The 15,273-nt window shown below is 36.0% G+C and overlaps 1 protein-coding gene across 2 annotated transcripts; it reads right to left on the bottom strand.

Moving 5' to 3' along the window:
* Nucleotides 1–661: 661 nt before the first annotated feature.
* On the bottom strand, nucleotides 662–10,815 carry LOC112047540 (23 kDa integral membrane protein). 2 transcript variants are annotated; one of them, XM_052886017.1, is made up of 5 exons: nucleotides 10,576–10,815; nucleotides 4,112–4,291; nucleotides 3,558–3,716; nucleotides 2,457–2,723; nucleotides 662–1,987 (listed from the first exon to the last, which is right to left on the bottom strand). In XM_052886017.1, exons 1-5 carry the CDS (start codon nucleotides 10,642–10,644, stop codon nucleotides 1,940–1,942), a joined length of 723 nt encoding a protein of 240 aa, XP_052741977.1. In that variant the 5' UTR covers nucleotides 10,645–10,815; the 3' UTR covers nucleotides 662–1,939. The 2 variants fall into 2 exon arrangements, 1 of the variants encoding a protein (XP_052741977.1); XR_008251539.1 differs by lacking the exons at nucleotides 662–1,987; nucleotides 2,457–2,723; nucleotides 3,558–3,716; nucleotides 10,576–10,815 and adding an exon at nucleotides 5,115–10,564 and having other exon boundaries at nucleotides 4,154–4,291.
* Nucleotides 10,816–15,273: the final 4,458 nt, after the last annotated feature.

Consider the following 15,273-nt stretch of genomic DNA (forward strand, 5'->3'; position numbering starts at 1 on the left):
AGGCTCTTCTCGGACCAAAGTGCGTTTGGAACCCTTTAAATTTAGTTTTAAGTTTTCGACTTTAATTATCACAATTGACTCATGACATAACAAACATACTTCAAAAGTGTTTACAGACTAAGCCTAATTAAAATAAATTAACTTGGACTCAGAATTAAATTTGTTTCACTATCTACTTACTAACAGCTGAAGAACCAAATTATTTCAGTTGGACGAAGTCGCGGACAACCGTTATAGATGATAAATTATAATAATATAAAATAGGGAACAATAGTATAAGGATAAATTGTAATAATGTAAGATAAAACCGTACTTTCCGCTCATTAATCTTTGTTGTTACCGAATTTTAAGGAAACCTAAAATTAAAATTGCTATTTAACTAAAATACATATTACCTTACCTACCATCAGTCATCACACGTTAGCTTTTAGCGATGTCTGTTCTGTGCTTACCATTGAAATGAAAGAAATAAACAAGTAGGAAATAAAACAAGGTAAGAAAATAAACAAGGTAAGAAAATAAACAAGGTAAGAAAATAAACAAGGTAAGAAAATAAGCATCAAAATAAATCAAACCAACGCAAACCAGAGAATAAATTTTATTTGTTTACTTATTTGCAAGGGAAATAATAACATCTATACTAATATTATAAAGCTGAAGAGTTTGTTTGTTTCATTGAACGCGCTAATCTCAGGAACTACTGGTCCGATTTGAAAAATTCTTTCAGTGTTAGATAGCCCATTTATCGAAGAAGGCTATAGGTTATATAATATCCCCGTTTCCTACGGGAACGGAAACCACGCGGGTAAAACCGCGCAGCGTCAGCTAGTAATATAATATGATGGACTTATAATAGAACCATAGTTGGTACTGTTGGTGCGTTTAAGCATTATGGATTTGTATCTTGACTCCAATGATTTTTATTAATTTTTGTATGTACGATACAGAGGCGATAAATTGATCTAGCTTGCTTTCATTTTTTGAAAGCAAAGCTCGATCATCCAGGTACTTCTACAAATATAAATAAATAAATAGTCCATTATTTACCATACAAAGTTCTGAAAATACTATGTACTTACTGAGATAAAATGAAGAAGAAAATCTAAATTCAATATTTGAACTTCATGTACGCCTTTACGATATTTTAATATAAATTTATCAATATATATACAAGAATTTCTCGTATAAATATATAAGATATACAGATATTATGTCACAGAAAAACGATGAAACTGCGGTTTGATAAACGCCGAGTTCTTTAAAATAAATGACACTACGGAGTTGTACATTTAACGACCAATTTCATAATTTTTCTGTATAATTACATAATGATAATTGATGTTAATTTTTTATGATAGCAAAAATGTGGTCTACAGCAAGACAGTATCGGTTGCGTGAGCTATTGCTAAAAAACAGAAAAAACTACATAACATCCAAATTTTTTACAATAATATTGCTTTAATTATTACACGCTTTATATTTAGCTCCCCTTGTATTCTATGTATGTAAGAAAATCTTGGAATCTTAATTTGACCCATTTCCCGGTCTTCGATAAGGATGAAATTTTGCACACGCTCTGAGTTCTGATGACAATACATGACTAGTTAAGAAACGTCATTACAATTCCAATATGGCGGCCTTCCCAAGTAGCTGGCAGCTTGAAATCCATGATATGGATATCAATTGAAAGGGTTTGCTGTCAGGAATACGAATAAAATAGTCACGTGACTTAAATCCAATATTTGTAATTTTTTGTGCGTGTTTTTAGTTTTTTAAACTATTTAAAGTTATTTCATTTTAATACTTTATCATATGTTACAAATTATAGTTCATGCTTTTTAAAATGACATTATTAACTAAGCAGCGGATATCTGTGACAAATAGGTAGGTATAGTTCAATAATTCTTATATTTTTTTAGCTTTTTCCTCTTTATTGTTATCAACCGATGTAGCACGAAAGGAAAATTGCCAAAAATGCAGCCACGTACTGAAACAAGATACATTTTTGATTACTAATACATTCTGGCCTTAAAATTAATATATTTGTATATATTGTACAAGTGTAAGTAAGCACAAGTGCACTCTCTACATATGACAGACCAACATGACCGGAAATAATCAGCACAGGATCGACATTATTTATCGACAGAAAAAATTATTCAATAAGTTATATATTATTTTGATCAACCCATATTCGGCTCACTGCTGAGCTCGAGTCTCCTTTCAGAATGAGAAGGGTTAGGCCAATAGTCTACCACGCTGGCCCAATGCGGATTGGAAAAATTCTCTGATATGCAGGTTTTCTCACGGTGTTTTTTCTTCACCGTTTGAGACACATGCTATTTAATTTCTTAAAATCATCATCATATCCACTGGGCTAACGTGACATTTAATTTCTTGAAATTAATATACATAGTTTACATTATAAGCCTACTAAAAAAATAAAAAAATAATACCTCAATAATGATAATCCAGATGAGAACCTGGCCGGTCACTTTCAATATTTTGGCCAAGAATGCAATAAACACGTCCACGCAGCCTTCCTGGTAAGCCTCGGTGATCGGGCACAGGCCGGTGAGGTCGCCGCTGGTGCTGTTACTCAGCAGAGTGAGGTTGAGGCCGTCCTGCTGGATGTTCTGGACGTTCTGCATGGTGGACGGGCAACAGGAGATGGGGATCGACGAGTTGTAGAACTCCGGCCCGGTCGTACCACAGCAGCCGAGCTGTAGAGAATTAAACTATGTAGACAGAGTATCTGTCCGACATCCTCCAACTTTTCAGTTGTGTGCATTTAAGAAATTAAATATCACGTGTCTCAAACGGTGACGGAAAAACATCGTGAGGAAACCTGCATACCAAAGAATTTTCTCAATTCTCTGCGTGTGTGAAGTCTACTAATCCGCATTGGGTCAGAGTGGTGGACTATCGGTCTAACCCCTCTCATTCTAAGAAGAGACTCGAGCTCAACAGTGAGCTGAATATGGGTTGGTAAGGAATAAGAGTATCATTTTAGGCTGTAGGCCTGTGCCACGAAATGCTGTAATGAGTAAATAATTGTTTATGCCATTGTCATGAAATGAGGGCCATTGTAACACGAGTGAGTGTGAGTGAGTGCACAATGGACATCACAAGTGTTACAATGGTTATTTACGTGCAGTGGCATACACCACTTTTTCTATAACCATGATAAAATAGATTTAGTCTTGGCTTCCTAGATTTAAAGAGGCTACTTTTTCACCCTCGGTTCGATCTTACAATCCTCTGTTTGTTTGGTATTAAAGAGCGCGTATAAAAGCACGTAAGATATGGAGTTTAGACCCACCTCGCTTCTCCAATACAGGTTAGCGGGCTTAGAGTAATAATGTTAGATTCATTTACGACTACCGTAGTATAACGTTCTATAAGGGGAGTGTAACACAATCAACTTCCCAACTCTGACTGAGAATTTTAACTGAAAACTTGAGAAAGAAAATCTCATAGACCAACTCAGGATTCGAATCCAGGATCACGTGATGCTAAAACGATGGTTTAAATGTAACATAATAATTTGTACTCACAGTTGCTTCTATCCAGTTAAGGGCCTCTCTGTTGTTCGGATCAGCCAAAGTGTTATTCAAGGCATCTTCTGTAGTCTCCTTCAGATTGTCGACGCCTTTGAAAATAAACACCGTGAAGACCACGGTAGCCGTCGCCAGCAAGATGGTTATCGCTGCATACTGGAACGGTAAGAAACAAACATCGTATAGAAGCGTTTTCAATGAAAGATCGTCATGTTTCAATGAATTTATACAAATCCTTGAAAAAATGGTATTTTAAATTTTTCAAATTAGCGCTTTTAGTGTTAGATAGCCCATTTATCAGAAAGGCTATAAGGCTATTATCCCCGTATTCCTACGGGAACGATAACCACGCAAGTAAAACAGCGCGGCGTCAGCTAGTTATATCTAAAATCTATACTAATTGTTTGTCCGTCTTTCAAGGCAAAACAGAGCGATGAATTGCCGTGATTTTTTAAGAGAAGATGGTTGAAAGAATGGAGAGTGACATAGACTACTTTTTATCTCGAAGCTTGACCGGGTCCGCTAGTATGAGTATACATAGAAGTATTTACCGTTGACAGTAGACATTTGTTCCTGCAAAAGGCGCCGCAGTATCCGCAGAAGAAGATCGCAGTGAAGACGCAACCCACCACGATGACAATGATCGGCGCGGTGTTGGCGTACTCCAGGTCAGCGTCGTTCACTTGGATCAGCGCGTACACGCCCAAGCCGGTCACTGCTAGACTTACGAGCTGGAAAACACAGAAGCCAGCTTAACAAGTCAATTTAAAAAAATAATAAAAAACCCGACTGCCAAACCAAACCTGCTCGCACCAAGTCATCCACCTCGCGTATTTTGTATAGCGATTAATAAATAACGTTTTTCTAACTGTAGAATTTTTTTTAGATGGCCATGATATATACCATTTTGAAATCCTCTAGATGAGTATTAAAAAAATCCATCAATATCGCAGTATTGAAAAAAAAAAGAAAATTTTTTACCTCGAGTCTAGCGTCTCACTGTCTTATTGGTTTTATTAACTTCACCTACAACTTCACTTGGGTTAATGAGACAATTTTAGAGATATCTTAATTACGTAAATCTGTTCAGTGGTTTGGAAAATATGAGGTAGATAATAAATAAAATAACATACATACACACATACAAGATACACGCGAAAAACATAACCCTTCTGGCAGTTCGGTAATAATTATTATTTAGTAACACTTCTTCTTATTGTTTCCGCCCGCGTCATGGCTCCAGCGAAGATCAGCGCCGCGCTGGTGCATCCATCACTAGCGTAGCACATGCTGAATGGTGACCATTTTGGTACCACACACATCATCTTAAACTTTATTTAATAACTTTCAATAGTTTTCTTTATTTTAAATATTTTTTTGTTGTCTTCTGTGTATTGTGGGTGTGTATGTCCAATAAACTAATTTTTTTTCTTTCTAATGGAGGCTTTAGAAGTGCGAGCAGTAAATAGCAAATGGCTGATGTTACCTCGCTTCACAGAAGAACAACGGGGAGTAGAATTCCCCTATAGAAGAAGAATCGATGGTAGAATTTACCTATTAGAAGAATAACTGGTGGCAGAAGGTTCACAGTGCACTGACACATAAGATTGCACAACATAAAACAACAATTAGTAACTATTCTATAAATAAAATTGTGGAGGATTTTGGAGGGTCCAAACCACAGGGATTGACGCGTAAATAAAACACGTATAACTTGATTAAATGTAGATGCGATCGCTTCAGGCTTCGAGAGTGAAGTGTGTGAATTATTATTGGGGTGCTGAATTATATAGGATTAGAAGCGTCCGCATTCCCTTATCTTTATTGCAGTAATAGTAAAATACAAAGGAGACAGAGTTACATGTACAAATGAGATAGTGATATAATAAAGAGTGAAATGGCAATACTGTTAGAATAGTAAAGTAAATATACATTAGAACGAGATAGATATTATTAAAGTAGTACAGCAATATAGTATACAATGGTTAAACAAATGCATGGTAAAAGTAAAGATAATTAATGCTTAATACAATCAGATAGTCTGCGTCTGTATTTATATTTAACATATACAATAATTGCACTTATAACTATAATACCTACTTAACAGTAAATCTATTCTAAGCTATATTTATATGTACATTAATCAAAGTATCGTCAACTAGAATTAGTTCCCTAATAATTCTTAACAGTCTCCCCCTCGTGCGAAGATAAGATCTGTCAAGATGTATTCTGCAGCACTAAAAGTAGGGGTTGACGATACAGGCTAAATTCAAGATCTGTAAGGTTTTATTTAATACAACTTTGTTACAATATTCAGGATACAGATATTTCTCAGGTTACAATTATCTAGTGTTCAGTTTTGGTTCAAGAATTTTCTATACTTCGTAAGTAAACTAAAATATGTACTTAATGTTAATATAATCATAGTATTAAAATAATAAGATCATTTCCTTTCAACTTATATAATGCAAAATATCGTGCCTATAAGTGAATCTAAACATATAAATCATTCCTTGTGATTTGCTTGTTTGTTATTTTGAGAAAGCTTTAACGTTTATATTAATAAATCAAATTAAGTAATTAAAAATAGATTGATTATACTTCGCATGCTTTTACATGGTACTTCATGATAATTACTAACACAGACAAAGATTTTAATGAAGAACAAACTACATAAACTAAGAGCATAATTTGTTTTTGTAATGTTTAATTATTTTAATTTAGTTGTGACTTCGAAATAACTTTAATTTAATTTAAATTCTAATGTTCAGCCTTGGATTGGTTACCGAGACTAAGCCTTCTTCAGTCTAGGTTTTCTATATGTTTGGTATATATTTATAATACGATACAGGTCATTGTAGAGCTCCCCCTCGTCTTGAAATTGAGTGAATTGCCTTGAATACTGCGATATTATGATACGTATAACATTATTTATAATTCTGCATGGTTTCAATAAGTAATCTTCGAAAATATTTATTGGTATATTTCCAATAAGTTTCAGTTTTATAAGATCCTCTTGGTTTTTAATTAAATATTTACCGGTAAAGCGTTGTCCAGGTCTTACAATTTGTGCTATGTCACGTTTGAAGGTTATTATCTGTGTACATTTATCTTCGATGGTTTTGGTCGTTAATTTAAACTCTGATGAGTTATATTTATCTTTAAAATTCAATACCTTAGATTTTATGACTAAATTCGGCGTTCCATTGACGTTTTGTTTTAATCTCTGTTTACTGTGATTATTATCAGTAATCCATTTGTCGCTTTGTGGCCATGGTATTGTCCTAGTAAACAGGTGGTCATTAGCAATTACATTAAGTAGCATTGTCTCTTTGTTATTAGCCGATGGCAACAAACTGAGTCCACTTATTTCGAAAATATATTTTAAGATGCCTTTTCCTATTGTTATATTTTGTTTTATGATAACGTTAACTGGTTTTTTAAGTATCTTCGTTAGTTTTAAACAATGGCGTTCAGGGATAAGTTGTTTTATGATATTTTCATGGCGGTGTAAGTTCCAGGGATTTATTTTATTATTTGCAGGTGGTAGCAATAAACTAGGCGTAGTAGTTTGTTCGGCAAATTGTTGGCCTTTTTTGTTTTTCCAAGTTCTTACTGGCTTATGACATTCTATTGTTGGCTTTTTAATTATATTTCTTGTTATTGAACAAAGCGGTTCGTGTGTTACAATAATGTTGACGTGGTGTAAGTTCAAAGGTATTAATTTATTACGTACAGATGGTCGTAATATACTGGGTTTAACTGATTGTTCGGCAAATGATTGTAATATTTTATTTCTTTGTTCTTCTTGAAGTTCAATTAAGTGATTTTGATATTTTACAACAGAGTCTTTAGCGTCTTTGCTTGCTATATATCTTGCGACCAATTCAACATGTTTTTTGTGAGCTTGGATGTTATAATAATTATTTTTTACTCTTGTTTGCAGGTTGTTTCGTAAAGCTTCTGAGAAATCCGTTTGATTGCGTAATATTTTAGTAACTGTATTCCATATACACATTGTATTTACAGTTTTGTTATGTCTGCGCTTTTCTTCTATCGTTAAATTTAAATATAGTTTCTCTGAACTCAATTTCTTTATCAGGTCAATCTTGTTTGGTTTATAATGATTTTCAATCTTGCTACATAGGTCAATGATGCTGTATTTTGACTTAGCTTTAACTAAACTTTGTTTATAATTTGTCTCGCAGTATTTATCTAATTGGCGTAAAATTGTTTGTTCTTCGTCCATTGTACAAATGACTACAGCCAGTTTACCTTCTTTTTTAGAATGACTATCATAGTTTGAGCTATAATGACTTTCTTTTATTTGTGATGTGTCATTTCTTGTAAAAACATTGATAAGAGTGGTGTCCTGATTAATCATTCGATATTCTAGAGTAGCTTTATTATAAGAGTTTTCCCTCGAGGGTGAAGTTATAGTTGTTTCATTCGTATACTGTTTGTAGAAATTCACGGGCATTAGTTTAAAATATGTTATATATAATTTGCTCATAAAAATCTTGCCAGGTCTATGATTTTTCAGTTTACTTTTCTTTAAGCGTTCTTTCTGATTTACTACATGGTAACTTTCTTGTTTGTTTGTAAAAGTTTGTTTACTTAGTGTAGATGTGACCAATGTAAATACTGTGCTATCGTTAAGGTTGCTGTTAATTACTTCTGAATAGCTTTCGTTGTTTTTAATTATTTGTAATTTGCATGGCTCTGGTTGGCATGAAAGAATTTTCCCTTCTGTAATAGAGTTGGCCAAAACTATTTTAACTTCATCTTCAGAAGCACTATCACTATTACAGGTTGTCTCTGAATGATAATCGTTATTAATTGTTGCTATGATATATCCAGGGTCAATGTCTTTATTTTCATTTATAATTACTTGTGGTGAATCATGGAGGTTATCTTTATTGGTATTAACAGTTTCTGTTATTTTATTATAACTATTTTCTTTATCAAATTGCATAAGCTCTATTTTTGTTTTCGCTATTTCGACTTCTGCATTGGCCCGTTCTAACTGTGCTTGTTTAATTTCTAGATTTGCTTTTAAAATAGCTCTTTTTCTTGTATAATCTCGTGTCCGTTTATCCACGCGGTGTCCGTCATGTATAGCTTGCGTTTGATTATTATTATGTATGCAGGGGTCTTCATTTGAAACTTGTCCTAATTTTTGTAGGTAGTTTAATAGCATTCGCATATCTGTGCTTATTAAACTATCCATGGTCTTGCGTACGTCGTTTTATATTTGAATCTATCTAAGAGCTACCTGCTCTCTTCGTTCTTGGGGTTTTATGAACTGTAGCTATCCTACTGTCCCTAATACCCTATTAATCCTAACGTTAACCCTAAATAAAATAATTAAATACCTTAAAATAAAATACATAAATACCCTAATAAACCTACCGTCCCTAATACCCTAACTGCCCTATCGCCCTAGCAGTCCTGTTTGAGGGTCTCGAAAGACACACTCTCCCAGGGATGGAGTAATGGGTAAGGTGAGGTGGGAATCGCCCGACAGAGGGTAACACGTGAGGGTTAGAGTGCTCAGGTATCGGGAGGAACGCCCGACACCCTCGGCTGTGCCTACTAGGAGGACCCCTATCTCACGTGAACCATATCGGCGCGATCAGACTGGTACAGCTGCCGGTTAAGGCAAGCTGGCAGTATCGTCTGGTATACTGCTCCCGCCGTTAGGCGTTAACTCACTGTTCACCGTTTGACACCGTTAGGTGGTGAACAGATGAGGCGCGGTAAACCGCTTAGAGTCTTCTCCAACGCGACGAAGCGATCTTCCCAACAGCCTCGCGGTCTTCAGCAGCTACTCCGAGCTTCGCCTCAATGCACCCGCAGCGAAGGTGGATTCCTCTTCGGTTTGTTGAAGTTGACACCCTTGAAGTCTTCTCCAACGCGCCGAAGCGATCTTCCCAACAGCCTCGCGGTCTTCAGCAGCTACTCGGAGCTTCGCCTCAATGCACCCGCAGCGAAGGTGGATTCCTCTTCGTTTTGTTGAAGGTGTGACTCCTTTGAAGGTTTTCTACAGCGCGACGAAATGATCTTCCCAACAGCCTCGCGGTCTTCGGCAGCTACTGCTGAGCTTCGCCTCAACGCACCCGCAGCGAAGGTGGATTCCTTTTCGTCGTTGCGTCGTAGATCTTCGGTTAGTCTGTAGCTCGATGAAACGATCTTCCCCACAAGCCTCGCGGTCTTCGGCAGCTACTACTGAGCTTCGCCTCAATGCACCCGCAGCGAAGGGTCGATGCCTTTTCTTCGGTCTAGGCAGACTTCGATGACGTCACTTCAGTTCCGTGGTCCAACTGAACGATCTTCCAAGCCCGCGGAACCCTGTTCTGCGGCGATAGGTTGATTCCTCTTCAGTTCTTCCACGGAGACGCTCTCTTGCCTGAGCTTATCTTCAATGATGTTTGCCGGCTCGGTGAATCCGGTACGAAGGACCATGCACTGTGGAGGATTTTGGAGGGTCCAAACCACAGGGATTGACGCGTAAATAAAACACGTATAACTTGATTAAATGTAGATGCGATCGCTTCAGGCTTCGAGAGTGAAGTGTGTGAATTATTATTGGGGTGCTGAATTATATAGGATTAGAAGCGTCCGCATTCCCTTATCTTTATTGCAGTAATAGTAAAATACAAAGGAGACAGAGTTACATGTACAAATGAGATAGTGATATAATAAAGAGTGAAATGGCAATACTGTTAGAATAGTAAAGTAAATATACATTAGAACGAGATAGATATTATTAAAGTAGTACAGCAATATAGTATACAATGGTTAAACAAATGCATGGTAAAAGTAAAGATAATTAATGCTTAATACAATCAGATAGTCTGCGTCTGTATTTATATTTAACATATACAATAATTGCACTTATAACTATAATACCTACTTAACAGTAAATCTATTCTAAGCTATATTTATATGTACATTAATCAAAGTATCGTCAACTAGAATTAGTTCCCTAATAATTCTTAACAAAAATACTTACAGACAGCAAAAAGTTCAATATAAATAAAATAATTTGCGCTAAACACGCGCCACAACTTAGTAGACACATTTTTAGTTTTTTTTTTAACACAAATGAGTGAAGTTCTATAATTTAGTATAAGTTAGTATACAAACATTATTTTTACTTAAAAATTACTATGACCGTCGGCTGTGCACTACGAAAGTGCTTTGCAATAAATAATTTTATATCTTTTAATACGTATCAGGTTTACCACTCAAAGTGGTAATGTCCCATTCACATTATCAGCTATATACTCATCATCTTTGCCTGACTGGTTCAGTGGTGCCTAAGTAGCTTTGAATCTCGAGGTCCTGGGTACGAATCCTGGACTGGCTAGGGTCGGATTATACTATATGAATACTTTAAGGGCCAGGCTCAATGAAACACACATTAGGAGGTGGAAGAGACTGCTTAATTTTCTAAACACAGAACGTATTATTTTTATAATTTGTTCAGGATGTTTGAGCATACCATTTCGCCAGACACTTACGGTGGAATTCATAGTCGTAGTAGGGGGCCCCTAAGGGGATTATTCAGCCGCTATGTGTCGAATTCAACCCCTACGCGTTTCATAGACAAAAGAAACCCCTCATTTGACAGGAGCTGGCGGCTGACTGCTGAATTACCGATATTTGTCAGCCAAACCATCCCCTGGCATTTTTTTTGTTGTTATTCGTGATTTATTTATTAGAAAGTGGACGTTCGGATCGTTATAAGTGAAGTTATAAACAGCGAGTTATATCAGTGCCCAAGATATATATTCGCAATTGCGTAAACCCAGTATAATACTATGGCGATATGGAATGTACGAAAGATTCTCATATTAGGCATAATATGCCTCTGTTTGATGAAGAATGAACACAGAAGACCAAGAGAGGAATACCAATACCGCTAGTATTATACATTCTAGCAGCACTTCGATTCTATGAAACGGGATGTTATCAGGTACGTACCTTTGTTCATTATCAATAATTTTTTGTTCATGAAGACGCCGCGCGGTTTCACCCTGTGTGGTTCCCATTTCCGTAAGAATATGGGGATAAAATATAGCCTATAGAGCTCGGGGATAGTGTAGCTTCCCAACAGTGAAAGAATTTTTTAAATTGGTTCAGTAGTTCCAAAGCCTATTCAAAACATACAAACAAACAAATCTTTCCTGTTTCTATTATTAGTAAAGATAAATTAGGAGTAGATATAAAACCAATTAGCCCAGTGGGTATGACCTCTGCCTTTTATTATGATGGTGTAGGTTCCCAATAGTGACAGAATCTTTCAAATCAGTTCAGTAGTTACAGATCCTATTCAAAACAAACAAACAAATTTTTCCTGTTTATAATATTAGTATAGATAAATTAGGAGTAGGTCAAAATCCATATAGCCCAGTAGATATGCCTCTGCCTTCTATTCGGAGGGTGTAGGTTCAAATGCTGTCTGAAACTTGCACCTCCAAATCATTTCAGTTGTGTGCATTTTATGAATTTAAATGCATATTACATGTCTCATACGGTGAAGGAAAAACATTGTCTCTATATGTGTGAAGTCTGCCAATTCACATTGGGCCAGCGTGGTGGACCTTATCCCTCTCATTCTGAGAGGAGACTCATGCTTAACATACTCATGATGAAGAATTTAATTAGTTTGTTTGTTTGTAATCTAACCTATATAAATGTTAGGTATACCTATCTAGTTTTGATTTAGGAAATATATAACCTACATAAATGTAACTAACATAATGTTTATTTTCAGACTGTATGTGCAGTCCATCAAGCATTCTATGAAATAACAGAAATGCCAAAAGTCAAGCTGTATTGATGTCACACATAGGTATACATATAAACAACCCCGGAGGACCCTATATACAGATTTAAAGAAACCGGCTATCATGGCAGGGAATAGCAGTGATGAGCTCTGAGAATACTGTTTTACCAAGAATACTGAGAATACTTTGGTCCTTGAAAATCCGAGTTTTCAGATCACAGTAATTGGAAGACCCACATACCTTGAAAAGTCAGCAGCATTTAATATCAAGGTAGTAGGAGTGAGTGCAGTATGTTATAAGGTGGTCACTCACTCTGAAGTCCATAACAATAGAAAATGTATACAAATCATAATTGAATGAAATTTATTGATTCACATCTTTAATAAAGATAATTATTAAATGTTTACTTCTGCATTTTTTATTTAAGTCTGGCCCTATAAAAATATACAATAATAACAATAAGATAAATGTAAATTATGTATTTATTGTTGTTATTAATTAAACTTTGTATCAAAAGGATATAGGTTTGATTTTAGAATTGCAATAAGTACTGTGTGGTTCATTATTATCAGCCCATTACCGGGCCAAGCCTACCTCCTAAATATATAATATTATGTGATCTAAAGCTTTGTGAAATGCAATTTTACCACTATTCCTAAGGATAAGCTACACTTATATTTATTTACTGCACTTACTATAAATTGTAAGAAAATACAGCATAATAGTACCTACTTGTAATTATTTCAGGTAATTATAGGTGGTTTTGAGTAAAATAAACAAATTTCCTCTTACAATATTTTTTTATTTCAAGTAGGATTCCACATTACAAAAGTATGAAATATGAAACTACTTATATAGTAAATAGTACGCTTGGGATTTCTCTGCGTGATTGTTTCACAAATGAGGAGATCCGCAGACAAACCAAAGTCACTGACATAGGTAGCACAGCGAGTCGTGAAGCTGAAGTGGCAATGGGCAGGCCACATAGTTCGAAGAGCCGATGAAATCGCAGTGTTGGTCGAACCCCCACTCGGTGGACCGAGGGCATCAAGCGGGTTGCAGGGAGCCGCTGGACGCTGGCGGCTCGAGACCGTTGTGTTTGAAAGTCCATGCAAGACGGCTATGTCCAGCAGTGGACGTCCATCGGCTGATAATTTTGTATATGATCATGTTCGTCCACATAACTTCAATATTTTTCTAACAACTCTTTCTTGTGAGAAAGAAACTTTTTGATAAAATTGCTCTATTGTACACTTGAACGAATTAAATTTTACTACGATAAATAAAAACAAAAAGTAATTGAAAATATTAGAAACTCAATTATTTTGTAAAATGTCAAAGAATTAACAAAATACGTCTCTCTGTGGTTGTGTCACAGAATTTTCAAAGATCTAATGTAAAATCATAGACAACATTTGCTTGAAACTCCAGTCACCTAGGGGCTCTCCAGTAGTTTGTTTATGAAATGCAATGAAGGATGATTCAATAGTCAGCCCCTGGGTGAATACTGAATATTGGTTTGTGGGGGATTGTTCACTTCACGACTATGAATTCCAGGGTTAGTTTCTGTGCAACCCTTCGTTAGAGAATCTTAAATAGAAATGTTAGCGAAAAAATCGTTGGTTTTGAAAAAGGCTGTCAAAGAGTTATGTACACTGTCATACGTTCGCGTTATTGTTAAAGTACAAAGTACAGAAAGATGTTACTATTTGCATCACTAAGTGCCAGCCCACAAGGCGCGTTGACGCCCCGTCGTTTTACATAGGTACTCGTTTTACATACTAATAATCATTGCGACGCCGGAACGGGAGCGCACAGTTGTTTGTGCGATGATAGGATCCATGCATTCTATAGACTGACTATGCGATATGTTTACAATGCTTGCCGACGACGACGGCGGTACGTTACGCTTGCGTCGTAGTAACGCGGCGATGGCGCAGCGCCTGAGTGGCCGGCTATGCGTCAAAGTATTAGCGTTGCGACGACGCAACGTGCCGTGTGGACTGGCTCTAATTCTCTCCACCCCAGTGCTAGGTCAGCACTCTATCTAATAGGCGAGTTTTTCACGCACATTTTTAATTCGTACAGCAAAAAATTGGAATGCCCTCCCGGCGTTTGTGTTTACTGACACTTATAATTTGAACACCTTCAAAGCAAGAGTGAATAGGCATCTTCTACGTAAGCGCGCTCCAACTTAGACCGCGTTTATGCTTTCTTAATTGTAGTCAAGCGCTAGTCTATATTGCGTAAAAAAAAGATTGAGAATATGCCCAGGGGCCTTAGCCATGTGGCATGTCGATTGCCTTTCTACAAACGCTAACGCTTCGTAAATTTAAAAATGTATGGGAATGATATTTGCTATCGACAGGTCATGTGATCAAGATGTCGATTGTAGAAAGAGAATCGACGTGCCACATGGCTAAGGTCCCTGGAACCTCGCGGAAGGATCCATGGTGTAGAGAAGTATCGATTTAACAAGCGCTTTCTAAGTGGAGTACTTTCCCATACTATCTTATCATGCGCGGACATAATCAGTAAACACTTAGCATTAGTACCCATTACTCATGGTTTTGCGACGGAAAACTATTAATAATACTTTTATTAAGATGTATGATTAATATTATTATAATGAACTTACTAGGTTTTTCCAAATAATATTGCATTTTTATTGGTAATTATGTATTTTTTATTAAAAAAAAAAAACAATACAATTATAAAAAAAATTACTTTCAAATTTCTCATCGAATTCTTTTGATCAATACGAGTATTTTTAAATATGAGAAACCTTAACAAATTATATTTTTCATTAATACTAATTAAAATAAAATGTTTTGACATCCGTTCGTGGGTTCGATTCCTATAACTGGAAAATATTTTGTGTGATGGGTGTTTTCCAGTGTCTGTGTGTATTTATACAT

This window comes from Bicyclus anynana, chromosome 16, assembly GCF_947172395.1.
Source record: "Bicyclus anynana chromosome 16, ilBicAnyn1.1, whole genome shotgun sequence".
Lineage (NCBI taxonomy): Eukaryota > Metazoa > Arthropoda > Insecta > Lepidoptera > Nymphalidae > Bicyclus > Bicyclus anynana.